The sequence below is a fragment of the Callorhinchus milii genome, unplaced genomic scaffold (assembly GCF_018977255.1).
Source record: "Callorhinchus milii isolate IMCB2004 unplaced genomic scaffold, IMCB_Cmil_1.0 Scaffold14, whole genome shotgun sequence".
Lineage (NCBI taxonomy): Eukaryota > Metazoa > Chordata > Chondrichthyes > Chimaeriformes > Callorhinchidae > Callorhinchus > Callorhinchus milii.
In genome coordinates this window covers 6111198-6131871 of record NW_024704755.1, presented here as the reverse complement: position 1 = coordinate 6131871, position 20674 = coordinate 6111198, and the positions used below count along the sequence as shown (strand labels likewise).

Genomic DNA, 20674 nt, shown 5'->3' with positions numbered 1-20674 from the left:
AGGTAACCAGGTAATCTTATCAAAGATATCTGACGGTCATAAATGGAGAAAATTATCCTTTATCAAGTTGCTATGAATATATACACATTGTGACTGTTGTTAAGGCACACTACTAGTCAACATACTCAACATATTAAACACATAATTATAATACAGTATCTCAATTAGATGGCTTGTTACTTCTCTATTACATATAATTCCATCCCAGAAATCTGCCTGAATACTTTTTAAAAGCCATGTTTGTAAAGGACTCTAATTGAGGTAATCTTGAATTCCTGATTTTTTGGTGAGCTTTGTAATCAAGGTGAGGTGATGTTGGTGCTGGGTACTGGAATTGCTGTTAGTGGGATCTGTTATCTGCAGAGGAACTCCTGTTAGTTTTCCTTGATGCCTTTCCAATCCGAGATCAGAAAGCCACCATGTGTAGGTACAACTATTGGCACTTGTAACACAAGGCTTCAGTTCATTGCTTTGATAGACCATCTTTTCATTTCCGCCAATCTTTTTATTCCTACGGAAAATGCCAAATATTTAACATGAACTACTTAATATCTAAACAACTTGGCTTCACACTATTTTTGCAAAGTGCCTTTTTGTTTCTCCAAAGAGTGTTTATGCTTATCAGAGATTGTTGTTGGGTGGGTTGCCTGTTGGCCCATGATGACCGAACAAATATATTTTCCGTAATTTTATTTCTTTATTGTGTTAATCACTGATGTAATTGATTATCGTACTATTGAATTAGCCATGGAGAGATTGTGCACTCCTCGACAAGCAGGCAGAAACTTATCCACTGGATATGGAGGCACTAATCACCACATGGGGTTTCCAAAGACATTGGGTGTCTTTCTCAACTAAGTAAAGAATATATTTAACAGCATAATTGTTTCTGAGAGAGAGAGAGAGAGGAAGTGCAATGTTTCAAGACTTATTACTTTGCAAATTGATGCACAACACTTATCAAAGTCTATTCCTGTGCATTTTGTGATTGAAGCATCTGAGTTTAACAAGGTTTTTGAGGAGCCACTGGAGTCAAAGGCTGATGTGTGTATTTCTTTAAGAGTTAATTTGATAAATATATATACTTTTTTCTGTGTTAATCAAAATGATGGATGTTCCTGTTGAGAAATGAAAAACGTACTGCTTTGGGTGCCCTATGTCCACATTGAACATTAAGGTCAGGATAACTTGACCCAATTGAAGAGCAGAAATTCAGTCGAAGCTGTCCAGCAATGTTCTTTAACCCCAACCTCACAAGAGCACCTGCTGCTGCTGCATCAGCGCAACATTTGTGATTCCCGCAATCCATCATTTTTATGGCCTTTGAGCGAGATTGCTAATTTAGTGCCAATTATGTGCGGTTTTGTATTATGGATTCATGCCCATTCACCCATTAACAATAGGACCATGTTGCAATACATTGGGGCATCCAGTTTCAATATGTTTAATAATGTGCAGAACATTCTAAATACATATCGGCGTTTACCCTGTTTCAGCAATGAAGATGAACATGTTACTGATATCATGAGGTAGTTAATTAGTGTGTTAACAGCATTATCCACTTCATTGAGAGAGAGAGTGCCCTATTGAAGTAAATGTATTCATGCTAAAGTTTAGATTGTTTTATAATTGATAACTTAGGAATACCATTTATTATCCTGTAAACTTAGACAGAGGCCGCAGCAGTCACTCATATGAGCTTTTAAACAGACATTATTTGAGACTAGTACAAATGACCCAGTATCAAGACCCAGTGGCTTACAGTTATTGTTCCAATACAACAATTAGTTAATAACTTGCACATGTTCATGCATTCCACATCACATTTTGCTACAGAAATGAGTTCTGCTTCAAATTGCAGTGCTGTTGATGCAAGATCATCTTTAATCAGACAAATGAGAAACTAACCTATTTTGATCTAAAATCGGTGCTGTACAGATATTCCTCGTGCCATTAATATGCCACATATATTCGCTTACGTGCATTTGTGTCCAACAGCTGAGTCGTGATCTAGGGAACTGATGATTAAAATATCATTTTAGATGTTTTTTTATTCTTCATTCCAATGGCTTTCCTTGCCCTGTAGGTGCGAGTAGGGATCTTCCCCCTCTCCCCACCCCCCCTATAGGCACAGAGTGCGTTATAATGCTCTATTCTGGTTTCTGTTATGGCTGCTATTTCCCATTGATGAAGTGCTGACTGCTCTTTCTATCAGCAGAAAGTAGACCATTAGCCAAAAGCCTTTATATCACAAAAGGATTTGGTGTTTTTTGCCTGAAAAACTCTGAAAGTGACATGAATTCTAAACATTATTTAGAAATATTCTAGAGTACATATATATTATATATAACCAGTATTGTACTGCATTTAAACATATAAAATCTGATGCATGGTATTTATGATGTTGACCATTTATAACAAAATTGTTTCAAACCTGTTTTGAGTAACCAGCAATCTATTAATATTTTAGAGGCAACGGTACACGGATCGCCAGATCCTCCTGAAGGACCTGAAGTAAAGCAGTCAAAAGAGAACGAAGAGGAGCCAGCCCTGTGGATGATGCCAGGTAAAACCGTGGGATTGTGAGAACTTCAGCTTCAGTGAGAATGAGTCTTCTCACTAAGTATTTGAACGTTACAGAAAGTTTTTACTGCAAATAAAACTGAAACTACATCTGAAACTGGGTCAATAATGGACCTACATTGGGTTTTAAAACTCAGCTGTTCATAATAAAGGATTGGATTAGCCACATAGTCCTTGCTTTTTTAAAAAAAAATACAGGTGGCCTTTATGCCCTGTTCTATTTATGGTCAGATTATAACCAAAAAGGAATTAACCTCATCACTTGAGGCTTTGAACTGAAGAACTATAGTACCAAGTTTGCATTTGACAGTGGTTAATACATTTTTTTTTCAATTATACAAAAACTGTTTGGCAAAAAGCTTCCTCGTTGAGAGGGTTAATGTGCTAGATGGGTAGATGTAGTCAAAGATAATGAGTGGCACCAACACCGATGTGCTAAGCTCTCTGTGGCAGATACAGTATATAAGATCTGTCATACTGGTCTGAACATTGAAAACATGTTATTAAAAAGCCATTGGTTGAAGTACTATACTGAGAGCTCAAAGATTGGAAGTATTTTCAAGCAAGGGTTTGATTGGGAAAGACAGAATGGAGGTATAGCCATCAGTTTCGTCCATCATATCTAGTCATAACCTGTCATAACCGACCGTCCTTCGGATGAGACATTAAACCGAGGTCCTGACTGCCTGTTCAGGTTGATGTTAAAGATTCCATGACACGATTTGAAAAGAGAAGGGAGTTTCTCCCAGTGTCCTGGCCAAATTGGTCACTCACTCCATGGTCGTTGTGGGAGATTGTTGTGAGAAAACTGGCTGCCATGTTTCACCCACAATATACCCAGTCACTACCAGTATTTCCTGTGAAGTGCTTTGACATGTCTCAATGACGAGATAAAGCACTATATCAAACGCAAAGATTATTATTCTTTATTATAATTATTATAAGTTGTAATACAATCCAAGTGTGCTGTATCTTTATGCATTGACCAGGAAATGTCTTCACTTAAAAAAAAGTAAATTACAGTGTATTGAAAGCCTGGTCGTTGAAGCTGCACAGTGTTACATCTTATGTCGAGAGACCTTGGGTTTGAAATCCAAACCATGGCTGACATTTGAACTCAAATGATAGTCTCTGTAATGCTTTGAAGTGCTTTGTGGTGCTTCTGCATTCCATTATTTGGGTTTTATAAGGATCTGTGTGGATACTGCGATAAGAATGTCTCCTCTTTACTGGCCGAGTGATTTGGGAACTTGACGGTGGCTTTCGAGAGATGCACTTCTGACCATCCCAGTTACTTTGCTGGAAGGAATATACGTCTGTAAACAGCATAATCTTAGCTCCTAGAGGTCACTCTGCTCTGTTTCACTCACTGTAGCATGGGTTGTTAATGTGTACTCTGGACTATTCTACTCCATTTGCTAAGCCTGGTGAATTTGCTGCTATGTTGACTTAGAAATAGAGTACTTGCAAAACAAGTTAATTTAAAATATAACTTCATAATTTTAGAATTGCATTACAGTTATCTACAACCATACAGTGTGACATTGGTATATGGATCTGGATAACAGGTTATCAAAGGGTGTACTTTCTATATCGTTGTTGGAAGTCTTAAAAGAAATTATATTCACCTACAAATTTACATTCACTACATTTTACAGAAAATCTGAAGTGCTTTGAGACTTTGCAATACAAGGCACTATATCAAATGCAAGATTATTATTAATTATTAACAATAAAAGTTGTTAAGATTCTTTCTACCCCTCCACCCACACTACACCTCTGGTCAGAGCAGAAATTTTAAGATAGCCACAAGAACCCACCCTGCTAGTTCTCACTGATGTTTCAAGACAATCCAAAGCTGGTAATGTGTCTCTGACTGCTATTGCTACTCAGTGACAGGCTGTCACCAGATGTGATTCTGTACATTGTAAACGTGCCCATAGAGTGCAACTGAGAACTTGCAAAACCCACAAGGCTAGTTAACATTAAAGGGATGCTTGGGATAAGATCCTACTGTAAATTTATCCTTGAGTGGAAAAATACAGGCCTGTGCTCCATTTTAAAAGCAAATCATTTAAAAAGCTTGTATTTTTCAAACAAATATTTAAGGATAAGGTTTCAGTCGGGCCTTATCCTCGAATATTCCTTTAATGTCAATTGAACCTGTGATTTCCATTTGAGTCTCTTGTGTCCAAGTGCTATATACCCTTATTATATTCCTTCCCTTCCCTTCCCAACCCCCCACCCCAACAGGTATTTGAATTGATTATCTCGATGACTTTCTATTGTAAATGAAAAAACTTTGCCATTCTATCATGTAAAGCATTTGTTCATCACGAGTTACGTTCAAGGCATAGAGAAGGTATCTTGTTTTCTGAAAGCGTGATTAGTTACACAACAATTTTTCTCTCCCTCCCCCCAAAAGGAGCAGATGCTTATTAGCAAATATGATTCCAGCCTTCAGTTTATTTACTGAGGCTTATATCTTTTGAAGATTATGTTGTTGATAATCATTTCATTTTATCATGTTAATATAGCTGGGAAATAACACATGCCGAAGTTGGCAAGGAGTGTTTTAAATAATGTTTTGCACCAAGTAACTAAATTACTTTCTAGATCGCGTCCATCATAATCAGGCATAGGATGGTTTTTAATTCCTTTATTCTCTTCTTTGAATTAATTTGGATCAAAATAGTTGAAAAGTTGTTTAGTATGCTATTGTTTATACCAGATGAAAATAACTGTAGCGTTTTACAAAAATAATCCACACACATTTAAATAAAATTTGGTGCCTGAGATTATTGGTGAAACACGGTGTGTTACAGAGCAAGGGACTGATCATTTGTCTGATCGTTTTTTTTTATCGTTGCCCGAAGCATGTGAAAATGATGGCTGAATTGGCATTTAAAGTGTTGTCAAGCAATAGACAGTGTGTAACTCTCCACACCGTCTTTAACAAGTTAGTAACATTAATTATTGTAAAGTGGTAGAGTAAAATACTTGTTGAGCCAATTATTCTACAGTGGATCCAGTGACCTCTGGCTCCCAGCAATCACTGTACGGTTGATGCAACGGGATATTTCAGTCATAGGCTCAGAATCAATTCTGCTGTGGTTAATAAACTTGGAGGAAGCACTGAAGCAAGGCTTCATCACTGATTGCAACAGCTATCATCCTGGGGAAGACTAACTGGTTGGAAAGGGGGTGGGGCACATATTAACAGGATCAGATTATACCCTCAGGGAGAGTCAACAAGCCCTGTTCTGAACACAAACTTGACAGTTATTCATAAGCTTTGTCACACAGTCTGATGTGCGTGATTAGAATTGCTCCTCTTTCTGATTCTGTCAGCCCTGCCCAGAGACTTTTCCCGCGATTGATATACACACGTTTGGGGCAGTCCTGAATTGTCCATTATATCTGTACTCAAAATACGGTTAGCGGTTATAGTGGATCCATCATGTCAACAGGCCTTTCAGCCACAGTAGATTGCATCATATTCCCCACAGCTGGGCCAAGAGTGGTGGAATTCGCCAAGGGAATTTCTCCCGGTTTCCTGGCCAACAATCCCCGGAGAGAAAATTGTTCATTCCCATTGCGACTGTTTGTGGGACATTCATATGGTTGATGCATATTATTGTCATGTTGTTGTAAAGCATTAAAAAAATTCATAAAATTGCAATGTCATTTATTTTTGTGAAATTGGTTATGTTACATAATATTTAATTTTAGAATGAGCTGCTGACAATATGGGTGCAATTTCTCTTACTGTGACTTGCACAATACTTACTGTATGTAGTTGGAATGGAAAAAATTCTATTATTCCATTTTGGCCCCACAATTAGTGACTGAGGAGTATTTCACACTTTGAGGATTGCTCGGCCTTTGCTTAATTGCATTGTTGCCTTAAATGTGTTCAGGTTTTTAAAAATGCATATTTCTGAATATGTTTTAAATGCAATGTCTACCCTTTTTGATATAAATTGTATCAAATTGCTGCTGTTGTATCTATACCACTCCGAAATCCAAAGAATTGGAGGTTTTGTTTCTCTTATAAGTGTTGTGAATAAAACGGGTTTATTAATTAATTAACGGGCCACCTTCATTTTCGGCAATCATTTTACACTCTCGATTGAAACTACAACAAAATTCAAACTATTTCTCAACAGCCAGAATGCAATAAGAAGCACGACCGTAAAGCAATGTGCCAATGAAAGAATTCGAGTGTTTATTATTAAGATACTGTGTTGCAGAATCATATCACTATCTCGCAGCCTGCCATCGCAGCGGCAATTGTTGTGAATATTAATTGTTCTGTGGTCTGGAGCTGATGGGAGGATGATGATACATTGGATGATAGTGGGTATTTCAAACCTCTCCGCTGTGATAGACTGGCTATCAGCCATATTCCAGCCATTTCACTTATCAGCTAAAGGGATTTGGGAAGGAGTTGGTGTTTTTTGAGGTAACTGTCTCAGTGCCTGGAGTTGTGACTTGTGTTACCAGGAGATGGGAACGATAGGGACTGGACATTTCACTGACTAAATGTGCTGCCACCTGAAGTTCTTCAGGTCTGAACACTCATTATAATTTCAAATGATTTCAGAGCTCAGGTTTGCTTTCTGCATCTCTTTACAAATTAATTTGATCAGAAAATAATTTAAAAACTACTACTTTTGCATGATAATACGCCTATCACATTGAAATATCTTAAGCATTTTTGTACAGTGAGTTGCTTTGAACTGCAGCGATTGTTGTGAGGCAATCGCAACACCAACAATATTTCGCAAACAGCAAAAAAAAAAAAGCTAAATGAAAAAGTAATGTGTTTTTCAGTGAATTTGCACGAGGGGAATGTTCTTCTTCTTCTCTGTAAAGAACCTCCCTATCTGGCCCATTGTGTTTAGTCTCTAATAGCCACTACATGGGATACCGTTTTTTTAACAGCTTTCAAGTCTTTGCCCAAATTGATTTTGAATATTTAATTTCCGAACCGAGGTCTTGGCTTTTATCAACACCCCACTGTAAGTACCTCAAGACCACGATTAACAGGTGTGAAGTGGCAGGCATGGTTGTGATCCATTCCTGCTAAATAGTTCCTGGTTTCTCTGCTGTTTACGTACCCATCGGTTATATTTCACTTGCATTACATGACCAGACACCGAAGAATTTCATTGTGCCTGCTCTGTTGCTGCTCCTTGTTACAATTGAGCAGTTATTTCCCAGTGGAACACATACTGCGATGTGCTTGTCTTTTCATCTGTAACATTACTGAATCCTTTGAGCCTTTTGCAATAAGGATTTCAACTCCAAAACACTTCATCAAACCTTTCCAATTTCCATGGTACCAGTGTCTGTTCTTGACACCTCACTTGCAGCCATAAAACTTTGTAAAAAAAAAAAAAACTCCCAAGACATTATTCTGCATGAAAGGTACTGTACAAATTCAAGTGGGTGTTATTTCTAAATGCCTTCACATGCAGTGGCATTTTTGTGTGTGTGGCCTAGAACACACAAAATGTGCATTTTAATTTACACTTGATGCTGGCTTTGAGGCCTAGAAGTCTCTTACATTGCAGAGCATATGGTAGTAAACAACTCGGTTATTATAATGCCTAAAAGTGGTTAATCCTACTTCCTTTTAATTTTTTTCCTTTTTAGTTGCTGCATCCAAAATCTAGCTTTCTTTGCTTTGTTCTATGATTTTTTTTTAGTAATATGCTAGAGACAATCCAAAACCAAAGTGACCTTTAATCTTCGACTTGTGAAAGTCGGTATTTCCTTTGGTGAAGTCATTTAAAGTTAACGTATGATTGAGACTGGGTGAATAATGAAGCCTCTGTATACATCCATGAAAATGTGAGCTTAGTTATGCAAACTGAATTTAAGTATTCCTTTTAATCTTCAAAATAACCTTGTATGCCAGAGGGTTCAATATTTTTCAGAACTTTCTGATATGCAAAGAGCTGATAAGTATAATCAGCACCGTGAGAGAACTGAAGGGCCTTCAGGACTGTCTAAAACTATGGACAGTTGAGGCTGATCCCTTGGTCTGTGCAGGGATGCTGTTTCAGAACTAAGCAATTCTTATCTGGGAAGAAGTCGAGATACTTGTAGTATGTGATTATCTTGTAAGTAAATGTTTCTCTTTTTCGTTGATACGCACAAAAAAATTACATACACACATTGCTGAAATTGCTCTGCCACCAGAATAGAACAATTTATTTACAAACACATCCATTGTGCTGAAGTTTACTTTTTTGTGGTGGGTTTTTTGTGTGGAGGAGTTTATTGATTTTTTTTCTTCTCCTCCTCTGTTGTAGCAGACGTACAGCAGATCGATTTAATACATGTCCCAGACATCTTGCATGCACGAATGAGCAACAAATGTAATCGGGAAGCATAATCTGAGAAGCAATTCAAACCTAATTCGACCAAATGAGCGGGGTTAGACCTTCACCTCGAGGTTAAATGAAGAGTTAATGAGAATGAACAGAATCTCGTTCAAGAAGGGAGGGCTACACTTATCTCCTACTTATTCTTTCTCTGGACACACATTTTGTCCTTTCGAGGGCTGGTGGCCCTAGGATATCCCCTTCTTAAATGTGTGATATTTCAAATGTTTATTCCTCTCCCCAGTTTATTAGTACTAGTCCTTCCAGCTAGAAGACAATTGAGAAACTCAGATCAGGAAACGATTGGGGTTAACAGGGGAGAGGGTGAACCAGACTGAGTATGTGTCCTCCAAAATAACAGCTAGAGACCTACAAATCTTTTATTTTCAATATTTCATAGGAAAACATGCAACAATAAAGGCTGTTCAGCTAATTAAACACAACTTCCAAAGACAACACAAAGCTGCAGGAAGCTCCAATTATTTACAGTTGCAAGCTGTGCCGTTTTAGTTGGTTGAGCCCCAGCAGCAGCACTTCTGAGCACATTCTGGGGGAAACCCAGGTTTCTGCACCTAATACTCACCAGAATGAAGTGAGCAGGACACGATCCTTCAAGGAGAGAATTTACGTTCCATTCCAGACAAAGGGAAATCTCTGTGCAGAGATAACATGCATCTGAGGAAGTCTGCCTGGATCCTCTTAAAAATACTCTTTAAGCATGGTAGTGGGTCTCCACGTGTATCAGATAATTATCTGACCAAAAAATGTGTTTCATTTGCGCTGATCTCATCCCACGTGCTGTTTGGGCATTTGAAAACCAGTGTGTGATTTATTTGACAACACAGAGAGAGAATATAACTACAGGGACAAGTATCCTGGCTTTGATTGTGAACTCTCAATCTGTTCTTATCTGACATTGGGAAGAGGGTCTCTGTTTTCAGTATTTGTGCATCCAGCATCCAGTATTTGTACTTGGAAATCATGGTTTAGGATTTTGTTAATGTTTACCTTACTCACTTTAAAACATGTTTTTAAAAGCAGTTCCCCCCCCCACCATTTTCTCGGTGAAAAAAGCATTATTTAAAAAAAAGGGGAATATTTAATTGATAGAATGTAAATCCTTCATTCCCTTATGTTGTCTTGACCACTTGTTTCAATGACTCCATCATTGGAATCTGTTGAGCTCCATTCCCCTAAAACTGCGGAAATGTGGAAAAAAAGTGAATTTTGTTTTTTTAAAAAAACACAAGTGCCAAAACAAAGCAGTCCCGATTTTTAACTGTACAAAATAATCAAATTTACGTAATTTAAAAAGTCTTTGATCTGCACGGTTACCCTGACTGTTAGCAGTTGTTGGATACTCCTCTGTTTTTTTTATGATTCACTAAAAACAGGTTGTGACATTACGGAGATGTGGATGATATGAATGTTGACTAATGTTTGAATTGTTCTATTTTGAAAAAAAATCCCCAGGATGGGTGACTCACTAATGAGTAAGGTAGCGGTTGAACAAGTTCCTTTATCAAAACTGAGAAAGAGATTGCTCCTGAGAGGGACTCGATCCGCTGTACAGCAAGTGTTCTGTGAAAGAAAGTGAATGAATAAATAGAAATAAGTTTTGGCCTGCTTTTAGAAAAAAATAATGATTTTGTTGAAAAACATTTTAGGTATATTCATACCCCTGTCAGTTTCCTATCTGTCGTAAATTTTTTGTTTAGCCCTAAACTCCAGGACAGGCCTTTCTTTGGTATACAGTCCGCAAACTAATGATCTTACCTGTCATCGTTTTATCTGTTGCTCCCATTGATTTCTCTTTAGTGGACTCCTTGGCATTGCATTCCAAAGCTTAACGATTATTGTGGTCATTTACAGATTGTTCATTTATTTCCCCCACAATGGCAGGTATGGGAATTTGTATTGTTTAATGGAATGCATTACAGATTCCATTTCATTTTCCTTAACAGATCAGTTAACTGTTTACTTTCTTCTGCTCGTTTCACAAGAATATGAATTTTTTTAAGGATATTCACGCAGTCCTGACTGAAGCAATCTATTGCTACATTCCTATTAAGCTGTTAAGCATCTATTAAATATCAGCATAATTTTTCTCTCTTTCTTCTTCCTCCCTCCCTTTCCTGTCTTAAAAATTAAAGACAAAGAGTTAAAATTTTGGTTTAGAACTTCTATTTTTGCGCCTCATTTATTCCATTAAGTTTCAGTAATTTATGCAGTACATGTTTTAACAGTAATGATTTCACACAGAAATGATTAAGTCAATCGTGTCATACACTCGAAAGATAACAGACACCAAAAGGAGATGGATTAAGAATGGTTGGGTTCAGGATAGAGGTATATTTGCAGATCGAGTCCAGCCTAATGGATAGCAGAAGCAAATGGGATGGACATCAAAGGTACAAGGGCACACTGAAGATACACTTAAAGCAATGCAACATGATCATTGACTCTTGACCACCTGCAGACAGCAATGGGGTGTTGAAGTGAGTGAAGGGGTCAAGGGCTTTGAGGAACAACGCTGTGTCAATGTGGAAGTGAGACAGAAGGATCGGCAGCGCCGCAGGGATCAACGGGAGAGTTTCCCAGAAACATGGTTAAGTGAGGCTTGTGGTTGACACATGTCAGTCACGGATTTGCCTGTACAGTCATCCACTCGTGCATCTATGATAAACTTATGCTCCCTTTCATTATTGGCAATGTCATTCTTGAGTACAAGGGACACACGGCTACTATATTTGAGATGGTGGCAGAGAATGGGGAGGAGCATTGGGCTAGCAGATTGTACAGTGTAGCAGAAGCCTTTGTTCTCTTCTTTTTCGCTCTCTTCCTACTCTCCCACCCCTCACCCCAACTTACTGAGTTAATTTCAGCATTGTTACTACAGAGGATTATTGTTCATGGGCGTACAGACCACCTGATAAACGTCATACTTTATTGTGGCGGCTAAGAGACTGCATTGCAGCCTTTTTTACTGCCTTGTGTTGATTGCAACACTGTGCAGCTTAGTGTGTCGTGTAACTGCTTATCTGTATGTGTGTGTGTCTATGTACAATATCTGCTGATGAGCACAGCCTTTTGGAATTAAACTAACCTAGGTGAGTTCAAGCCTTAACTTAGTCACTTGCAGTCGAATGTTTAACCATTTAGTTTGGCATCACTGCAATCCTGCAAACCCAACTCCCTGAGCGATGTGAGTTTTGTTTAATCTCTGCAGCAGAGTTTTGTCTTATTCGCAGTTAGACACGAGTTATGTAGACACAAGTGAAGTTTGAGTTCAAATTGTGTCTAATGCCTGAGATTTGCCAGATCTTATTTTCCTTGAACCTTATGACCATTTTGAAAATGAATCCTCTTTTAAAAATGGGTGTGCTGGAAACCGTCAATGGATTCAACTTACACCTAGAATCACTGATTTTAAAGCTCAATCTGTCTTAATATCAATTCAGGGTAGCACAGAATTTAACATTTACTTCATCCAGGAAGATTTTTTTCATATATACTTTGATAATTTGGTAATGAAATCTTCACATCTTAATGTTGGTGTAATGACTGAAAGATGCTTTACATCGATATTAAACATGATTATCTCAGTATTTTGAGGTGTTGCCAAGCATTGTTCTTCTGAATCCAATTGATCTTGCCAAGGTTAAATGTAGGAGTGGCTTCCAGAGGAAGGAGGATAGTTGTGTGTTTATTAAAGATTTGATCAGAGTATTAACACATTTTTTGTTAAGGTGCATTTTAGAACCAATATACAGAACTCAAGCTGCCAAAGATGAGAGATCAGCCCAGCTCTGATGTTGGAACTGAGAAAGCAGCAAGGATGGTCAGTCTGGTAATGAGAATCATTTTTCAATGCCCTTAAAGTTTAGGTCATTAAGAATATGGAGCCCAGTAACTCAAGTGGAACAATCAATGACTTTCAGCCAGAGGACTGAAGTTCCGATTTGATTCTTGATGTAATGAAATACCTCAATGTGTCAGTTTGCTAGTGGCTGGCAGGTTTCTAGGTAAAGAGCATTACACTAGGCTTGTGCTGCATCTAGAAGGAAAAGTTGGAAGGGCAAATTCAAACCAATGAAGCCTTCTCTGGATTTTGCGAATAATGAAAAGTGCAGATACTCCTACCATGTTAGCTAGGAGAGGAAATGTTTAAGGGTAAGAATCTTGGGGGGGAGGGAGGAGGAAGGTTTCAAAAAGATATGGTTTGCTCAAGTTTTGATATGAAGAAGGCAAAATCATGGAACAGCCACCTCTACTAACAAAGGAGACTTGAGATATCTACAACTTATGTTTGAAATGCTAAAGGAACGTAAAAAGGTATTTTTATTCTCCCAATGAACTCTGGATTCACTCTCAAACATAATCTGAATATTGGGAAAGGTGCTGTTTGCGACCACTCTGCACTCGGGAATTATATTAAAAGATGAAAACTCTTTTGTTTCTTCATTTATCTTTTTCACTCCCTTTCCCCCCCCCACCCCCCACCACCCTGAGATCTGTTTTCCAAAAAAAGCCCAAGGTCTGGTATCACAGAGAACACTACAGTCTGTGGCGGTACGAATTGTTCTGATGCAGCAAGAGGGATAAATTATTTAGATTATTCAGATGCTTTCATTTGTACACTGCCAAATGCATGCTATGTGTGGGACGAGAATCAATGAAGTAGTTTCTTTTCATTTCACGGTTTTCATCGAGTGTGTGTGGGTGGGGGGCAGTAATATAAAAAAAATCCATCTGGAGGAATTAAAAGCTTTTCTTTTGTAGTTTTATCTTTGAGTTTTCACTATCATGGAACTATAATTAAGAGCTATATAAATAAGTCGATCGGCCGTAATTTCTAAATGTTACCACCCCACCGTTTCAAAGTGAGTGGTTGAAAACGTGCAGATTTTTTTTTAAAACACAGACCTAGACAATGTAATTTCTGTGTGATCATTGATATGCTACAAAAGACTCTTTAAATTGTTAATTTAAAACGTTTTCATTTACATTGCTTTTGGATTTGATTCAGAAGAGAAGTAGACATCTTAACCTGTGCATTGTACGGTTGGAGTGCGTTACGATAAAGCATAATTTATAGCTGTAGGCACAATTGTCTGCTCTTAGCCAATTTGGGAATTTTTTTCTCACTTTGTAGGGTGGGGGGGGGGGGCGGGGGCTGGGGGGATTGTTAGCCCACGTGTCTTCTCTCTTACAAATCGCACCTGTAGGCTTTGACAAGGAACAGTACGAAGTGTTGGAAACGTTCAACTATAAATGTACTGCGTTTTATTACCCCCACCCCTTTCTCACTTTGAAAACAGTGACTTGTGCTAGGGTAGAGTTCCAAAAGACATTGAAACTGAACCATTGCGGACCAAGAAGGTTATAGGTTTGACCTCAGCCACAGCAGGAGATGGGGAACTCAATTAGATTCAGCTAAATTCAGAGGAGGAAAGGATGGAAAGAAATCAGCTAAAATCCTAAACACAAATTCAGGCTGATCAGTAGTTTGCTGGTCAGTTTAGGTGCTATTGTGTTTTTTTTAAAAAAAGATTGAAATTAACTTTTTTTTTCATTGATGCCCATCAGCATCTGATGTTATTTCTGGTAAATCCGATCACATCTGCCATTGTTTGCTTTTAATATTATGCAGCTCGAAACTGAAGAAGAAAGGGGACTTTATTCATAGGTTCTCATCTGATCCCTTGGCATAAAACACGTGACTAGAGTGGTATGGAGTGAGTATTAATGACAGAGACATTTAAAAAGACAGCGATTTGTCAGAAGACACTGCAGCTACTAAAAGATCCTATCTTTAACGGAGTCTTGTTTTCTTTCCTTGCTTAAATCTGGAATAATACAGTTTAGCACTTTTTCCCGCTACTAACATTACGAAGAGGGAACAGAAAGAGAGAGAAAGAAAAGATGTAGGAATGCTACTGAATATGCTATATGCAGTAGAAATAATTGGGTTGTTTTAAAATATTTTTTTTTCAGGATCCACCCTCCCCAATCCCAACCCCCAGCTCGGGTCCAAAACACTGATTGTCCAGCACCTTATGACATCCTCCCGACATGAAAGACGCTATGCAAATGTAATGTTGTTGTTGTATTATATATTCACGGAATGCATGGTTCAAATGCAGCATAAAAACTATATTTAAACTACACATTCAAATGACTGCAGTGGTTTTAACTACCTAAAACTTTCCCACATTAACTAGGTTCAGTAACTAGGTATTATCCTGTCATCTTTTTCCTGCTTTTTTAAAAGAGATCAAATTGAAGTAACTGTCTAGATTTAGTCATTGGACGAGCAGAAGAGCTTTACTGCTGCTTTTTCAATGAAAGCTGTTTCAACAAAAAAAATAAGTTTGATCAAAGGACAGAGCTGATATGCAGGGTGCCATTTTATCTTTCTTACAAATTGTGCAGCCCTTGCTAGCTCAAGATGCCCAGCTATGATAGGGAATTTCATTATGACTGGACTGTAGATAGACATAGTATCTTTGGTCTTTAATTATCTCCACCTCACTGGTTATCCAATCAAGAAACACCCAACAGAACTACACCGTGGACAGACGGAGCTTGTTCAAAATGTTTATTACAATGTACCAGCGAATGTTGCTGCACAAAAACTAAATGAATTTTCGTTTACCAGGTGAAAAAAAAGGAAATTGAATTAATCTAGAAAGGATTAGTACCTACCGTTTTTAGAAAAAAAAAGTTTATAGAATTTGTCAGTGAGTGTAATTCCAATTGGACACCTGTTCATACTATTTGTTATCCAAATGTTAGTCAAACGAGTATTGAGACGTGCAGGGAAGCAGGATTCTCGACGGAGTGCTGATCCCTGACCCGCATCACTTTACGCTGTCAATGTGCCAGATGAAGGGCAAATGGCATTTCATATTGTGAAATATAAGGTAATACTTATCCAGGCATTAATTTTAGTTGTATGGTGAAGGGATATGGATCAGGTACAGGAGAAAATTCTGATGTGCGCGTTGAGTAAACCCCGAAAGCGTGCAGGTTTGTATGGTACAGTCCAGTACAGTATGAAGGCAAGTAGATTGTTTGGGCCTACAGTACAAGACAAAGAAGATTCTTCAATCTCTCGAGAAGAATTGGTAAGACCAAAGTCTGTTCTCTTTTGTTTGTCATCATGTAGTCATAAAAATATTCAGATGTTTGTGATAGGGAGGAAAGAGATGAATAAGGATCAGTGCTTTTATAACTGAGACTAAGATAATTCTATTCATTGAAGGGGTGGGGAAAGAATATGAAGAAAGGGAAACCAAAATAACTCCGAAAGTGAATGTAATTATTTCAGATGACTAAAAGAGGAAGTTGCTAAGGCAAGATTTCTTTGAAGCATTTGAGAAAACCAATGCCCATTTGCAGGTGCAGTGAGCAGGGAATAGATGGAGATTTGCTACCAGGGCAGGACAGAGATGAAAGTGGTGTCACCAGATCCTGAGCAGGAACCTAATGTGTCAAGTGAATGGCTTCCTTTCTTTGCTGCTTTAACTCGTTATGTGGCTGCACTATCCAAAACCGAGGACCTGGTTTTAAAATTAAAGTGGGGAATATATAAAAGTTCATTAGAAAGTTAAGAACTGGTTACCAAAAAATGTAGTGTTTTTTGGAGACAATAATACTAATCCTTGCATTTGATATAGCTGTGAATATTGAATTAGTTATAGCAAAGTGCATGGTAACTTCCCATTTACATTTGTTGTACGCTTCATGTGAAATGCATATTATTTCGATTGTCGTGAATCTGTTTTCCCTTTCCCAGAAATTACTTTGAACCCTGTCTTCCTGTTTTCCATCACTGTTAGTCCTGGTCGTAGATTGGAGGAAAGAGGGGGGAGTCTATTGTATCCATAGCCACGTTGCATTCAGTGACGTCACTAACATTTCCTTCCAGCAAAGGATATTGCAGTGGGCTTAGTCATGATATCTTTGACATGCTAATCGTGGATCCCAGTTCCTCTCACACTTCCTTCTGACATCCCTCAGCAGTTAGAATATTTCCTCTGGAAATCCAATTGTTGGACAAAACTTGAAGACCTGGGCTTCCTAAGGGGTTAGCTGAACAGTTTAGTGATGTGCATTTTTGATCACATTTTGCTTTTGTTTAATTGCGCAGGGACAAATGGCGCACGTATAACTAGTTGCCGACAGAGATAACTTATCAAGACCACTTTGTAAGTAGGCCAGTGTAATCGTGACTTATGTATAACTATATACAACAAGGGCACTGTAACTGTGACATGTATAACTAGGGACAATGAATCCTTGCCTCAGATTTGATCTTGTGTTTGCTTGGAGCACCCAAAGATTTGGGAAAATACAAACATCTGATGTTTGCAGTATTTGTAATACATTAGGAGTCTTCTGTTTTGTGCCTGTTTATATTTTATAAGCCAAATTTCTGCAGCATTGTAGAATTGTATTTTTTTATGCATTTCTTCAAGATATGAAATATGACCTGCAACTTGCAGTTCAACTCATCATTCCTCAGATCAATGAGACAATCCACAATGGGACTGTAATGTAAATGATAAATTCAAACAATCTCCTGAATCACGGGAATGGTGTTTTAAGTAGTTTGAGTTTCAATATTCACTGATAGATATTTTATTTGCTTGCGTATTGATATCTCTCTATATATATTATATATTGTATTACATTGTATTATAGTCTTGGAACCTTAATAACGGCATCTAAATGTAACATAAAATCATAATTAGGCTGGGGCTATTGTGTTGCAATTATTACCTTTGGAATAATCTGATTGTGTGATTCACAAGAGGGTAAAATTAAATCATTTTCAAGCACATTATAGGGCGACTGAGGATATCTAACCAGGTTACACAGATGTGCTTCCGAGAATAGAATTGTTTGTTGGTTGCAGAGGAGTCCAGTTAGATGAACATCATGGAAGTGTCTCTGTCTAAATGTGCAATCTGATGGATCAGTGGAAAAGGACTTTTAGGATATGTATACAGGATATCCCTCGTACTCTTGAAAGCTTGTTTACTTTAGATACCACCCACCTCCCCAAGCTTGATTGACATGTGCGATTTGTGCCTGTACCAAAAATCTGGAGTTTCGCAATCAGTTTGTGAGATTGTTTGTTTGAAAAAAAATCCCCATAGCTTGATCTCAATGTAAAGTATTTGAGAGTAAAGGTAAACTGATTCATTTATTTTCTATATTTACAGATGTTCCTATTGTTTCCCCCCCCCCCCCCCCCCGTAAGCATTATAGATCAGAAACTTTGCCCCATCATTAGCCACAGGACAAGAAAGGCAACACTGAAGGGCAAAGTTGGCACAGCCGTGCTTCCTTTGTAGTGTCTCAGTCAAGAACCGATCAGCCTCCCAGAGCTGCGGTTTAGTCCCAGGCAGTGTTGTCAGTCTGATCTGTGACTTTGCTTTGGATAAATGTGTTCCACCCCCTGCAACACGCTCTGTGCGTTGCTCAATTTTAGTTTGGAAGAACATGCAGAAAAGAAACTGATTTAATGCCGCCATGTGGGGCAAATGCTTTTTGTTCTCCAAACACAAGATGTGTCGATCTGATAGAAGTTTAGATGTCTGAATGTAGCTTCCTCTCTAATGTAGAACATTATTTGAGAAAGAATTTGTGTTGAATGAAGGGTATTTAAAGTAGTGAACACCTAAATCTGTATGCTTCAGTGGTCAGTCTTTGAATTTATTTTAAGCACCATTTTTTAAAATTCAATTAGACTAATTTATATTTCTTCCACAATATTTTGCACATGTGAGAACATTGGTTCACACCGAGCTATTGGGTTATGCCACTGAAGGGGTTACATTTCTGAGATGTTCTTGATCTGAAAATTAATCATGTCTACAGATCAGAAACAGGCAGGTGGGGGGTTGGTGGGAATAAAGATACTGTTGTTTAGAATTGCTGCTCCCATTTTCTGGGCTATAAATTGTATTTTCCCTACATTGTTAAGGGACAGGAGACCGGATTGTGTAATAGACAAGGACTAAGGTACAAAGAAACTATTTTGTGCTTGATAGAAATCAAAACACATGCACCCCTGTATCGCACACGTTTACTGGGGAGCTACTGGCTTCAGAAATGTTTAACTACTTCAATCCTGAATTAATAAAAGTTTTTTTTACATTTTTGGACACATGCCACAACTGTTAATTAAACTATTTTATGACTACCAATAGTCAGAAAATATGTTTTCAGACAGAAATGACTTGAGGGTTATTAGTACGCTCTAGAATAAGCATACCAACCTGTCTTTACAGTGGGAAGTGCTAAAGGTTGTATACATTCTTGTGCGGCAGATCAGCTTCACCATTTGCTTGCTAATTCTCTTCTTTACCGCCTCTCCCCCCGCCCCCCACCCCCATTCCCCAAATATATACTCTTTAGAAATATAAAGGTGAAACTGCTGAAGAGCAACATTTTGGATGGATTAAGTTGACGTTAAAGTGCTAATTGTCAATACATTATTAATAAAGGGAAATTTTCTTCTATAACTTTAAAATGGAACATTACATCATTTGAATGCATTTTGTTTTCAATTTTCTGTGCATATATAATTTTGATGGGTTGCCACAATTTGTTTCGTCTGAAACTAAATGTGCAGTTGTTCTATGATGCAATATTAATTTGAGGACATATACATTATAACGGAATAATAATAATCCTTGCATATGATATAGCACCATATCACATCATCAAGGCATCTCAAAACACTTCACAAGATATACTGAAAAATGGATTGACTGTATTTTTTGGGCTATGGTCATTGTGTGTTGCATGTTTAATGCTGCTTTATCCAGATTTTATGGGGGGACGGGACTTGCGAGCACATAATTTTAAAATAAAAGCCATATCAGTCAAATTAATGTCAAATGATTTTGGAGAAAAAATTCAATGAAATGGAAATAATGCTTCAAAACTATTGTTTTATTTTTTTTAAATGTAGCATCTAAACGGGTTATTTATAAATGTTGTCTGTTCATCTCCATCTGTTTTATTATTTTCCTTCCCTTTCCTTTATTCCCTTTGACTTTCTATCTCTTCCTTCCTTGACGTGCATCATTTATCTTCCATTTCCTGTTTTTCTGTGATCTCAGGCATAGACAGTCCATTCCTCTTCAGTATATTGTAACTATTACAAGGCTACCTCGTGTAGGAAAGTTCTTCTGGTGTACTGCAAGGCAAATGCTGACCCAGGTGTCAACATGGTTCAGTTAGTAGAATTCTTGCCTCTTCGGCAGAAAGTTGTGGGTTCAAGTCCTAGGTCAGCACTTTGAACTCCGTTTTGACTGACGTTCCAATGCCATGCTGAAGGTATACTCCATTGATTGAGGTGCTGTCGTTTGGTGTCATGTTAAACCAAGGTACCGTCTGCCTGTTCAGGTGGATGTCAAATTCCCCAACTAAACTGGTCACTCACATCCTTTGTGGGATATTCTTGTGGGCCAATTTGCTACTGCATTCACCTACAAATATGTATCAATGCACCACACAGTAAAATCCTGTGAAGCACTTTGAGATGTCTTGACAACGTGATAAGGTGTTATACCAAAGCAAGTATTATTATTAATTCCCTTTATTGTCTTAAACGATGAATATACTCCCTTTTTTTCTGTAATAACTGCAATTACCAGTTACCTGGATTGACTATT

General features: G+C 37.9%; 1 protein-coding gene across 6 annotated transcripts in view; it reads left to right on the top strand.

The window, feature by feature from the left end:
- The window catches only part of zfpm1 (zinc finger protein, FOG family member 1), an 87004-nt gene that overhangs the window by 30860 nt on the left and 35470 nt on the right, over window positions 1-20674 (top strand). For all 6 annotated transcript variants that reach the window (XM_007889352.2, XM_007889350.2, XM_007889355.2 and 3 more), the window contains one exon: window positions 2471-2566. In XM_007889352.2, the coding sequence (XP_007887543.2) occupies window positions 2471-2566 (96 nt within the window). The remainder of the gene's footprint in view (window positions 1-2470; window positions 2567-20674) is intronic.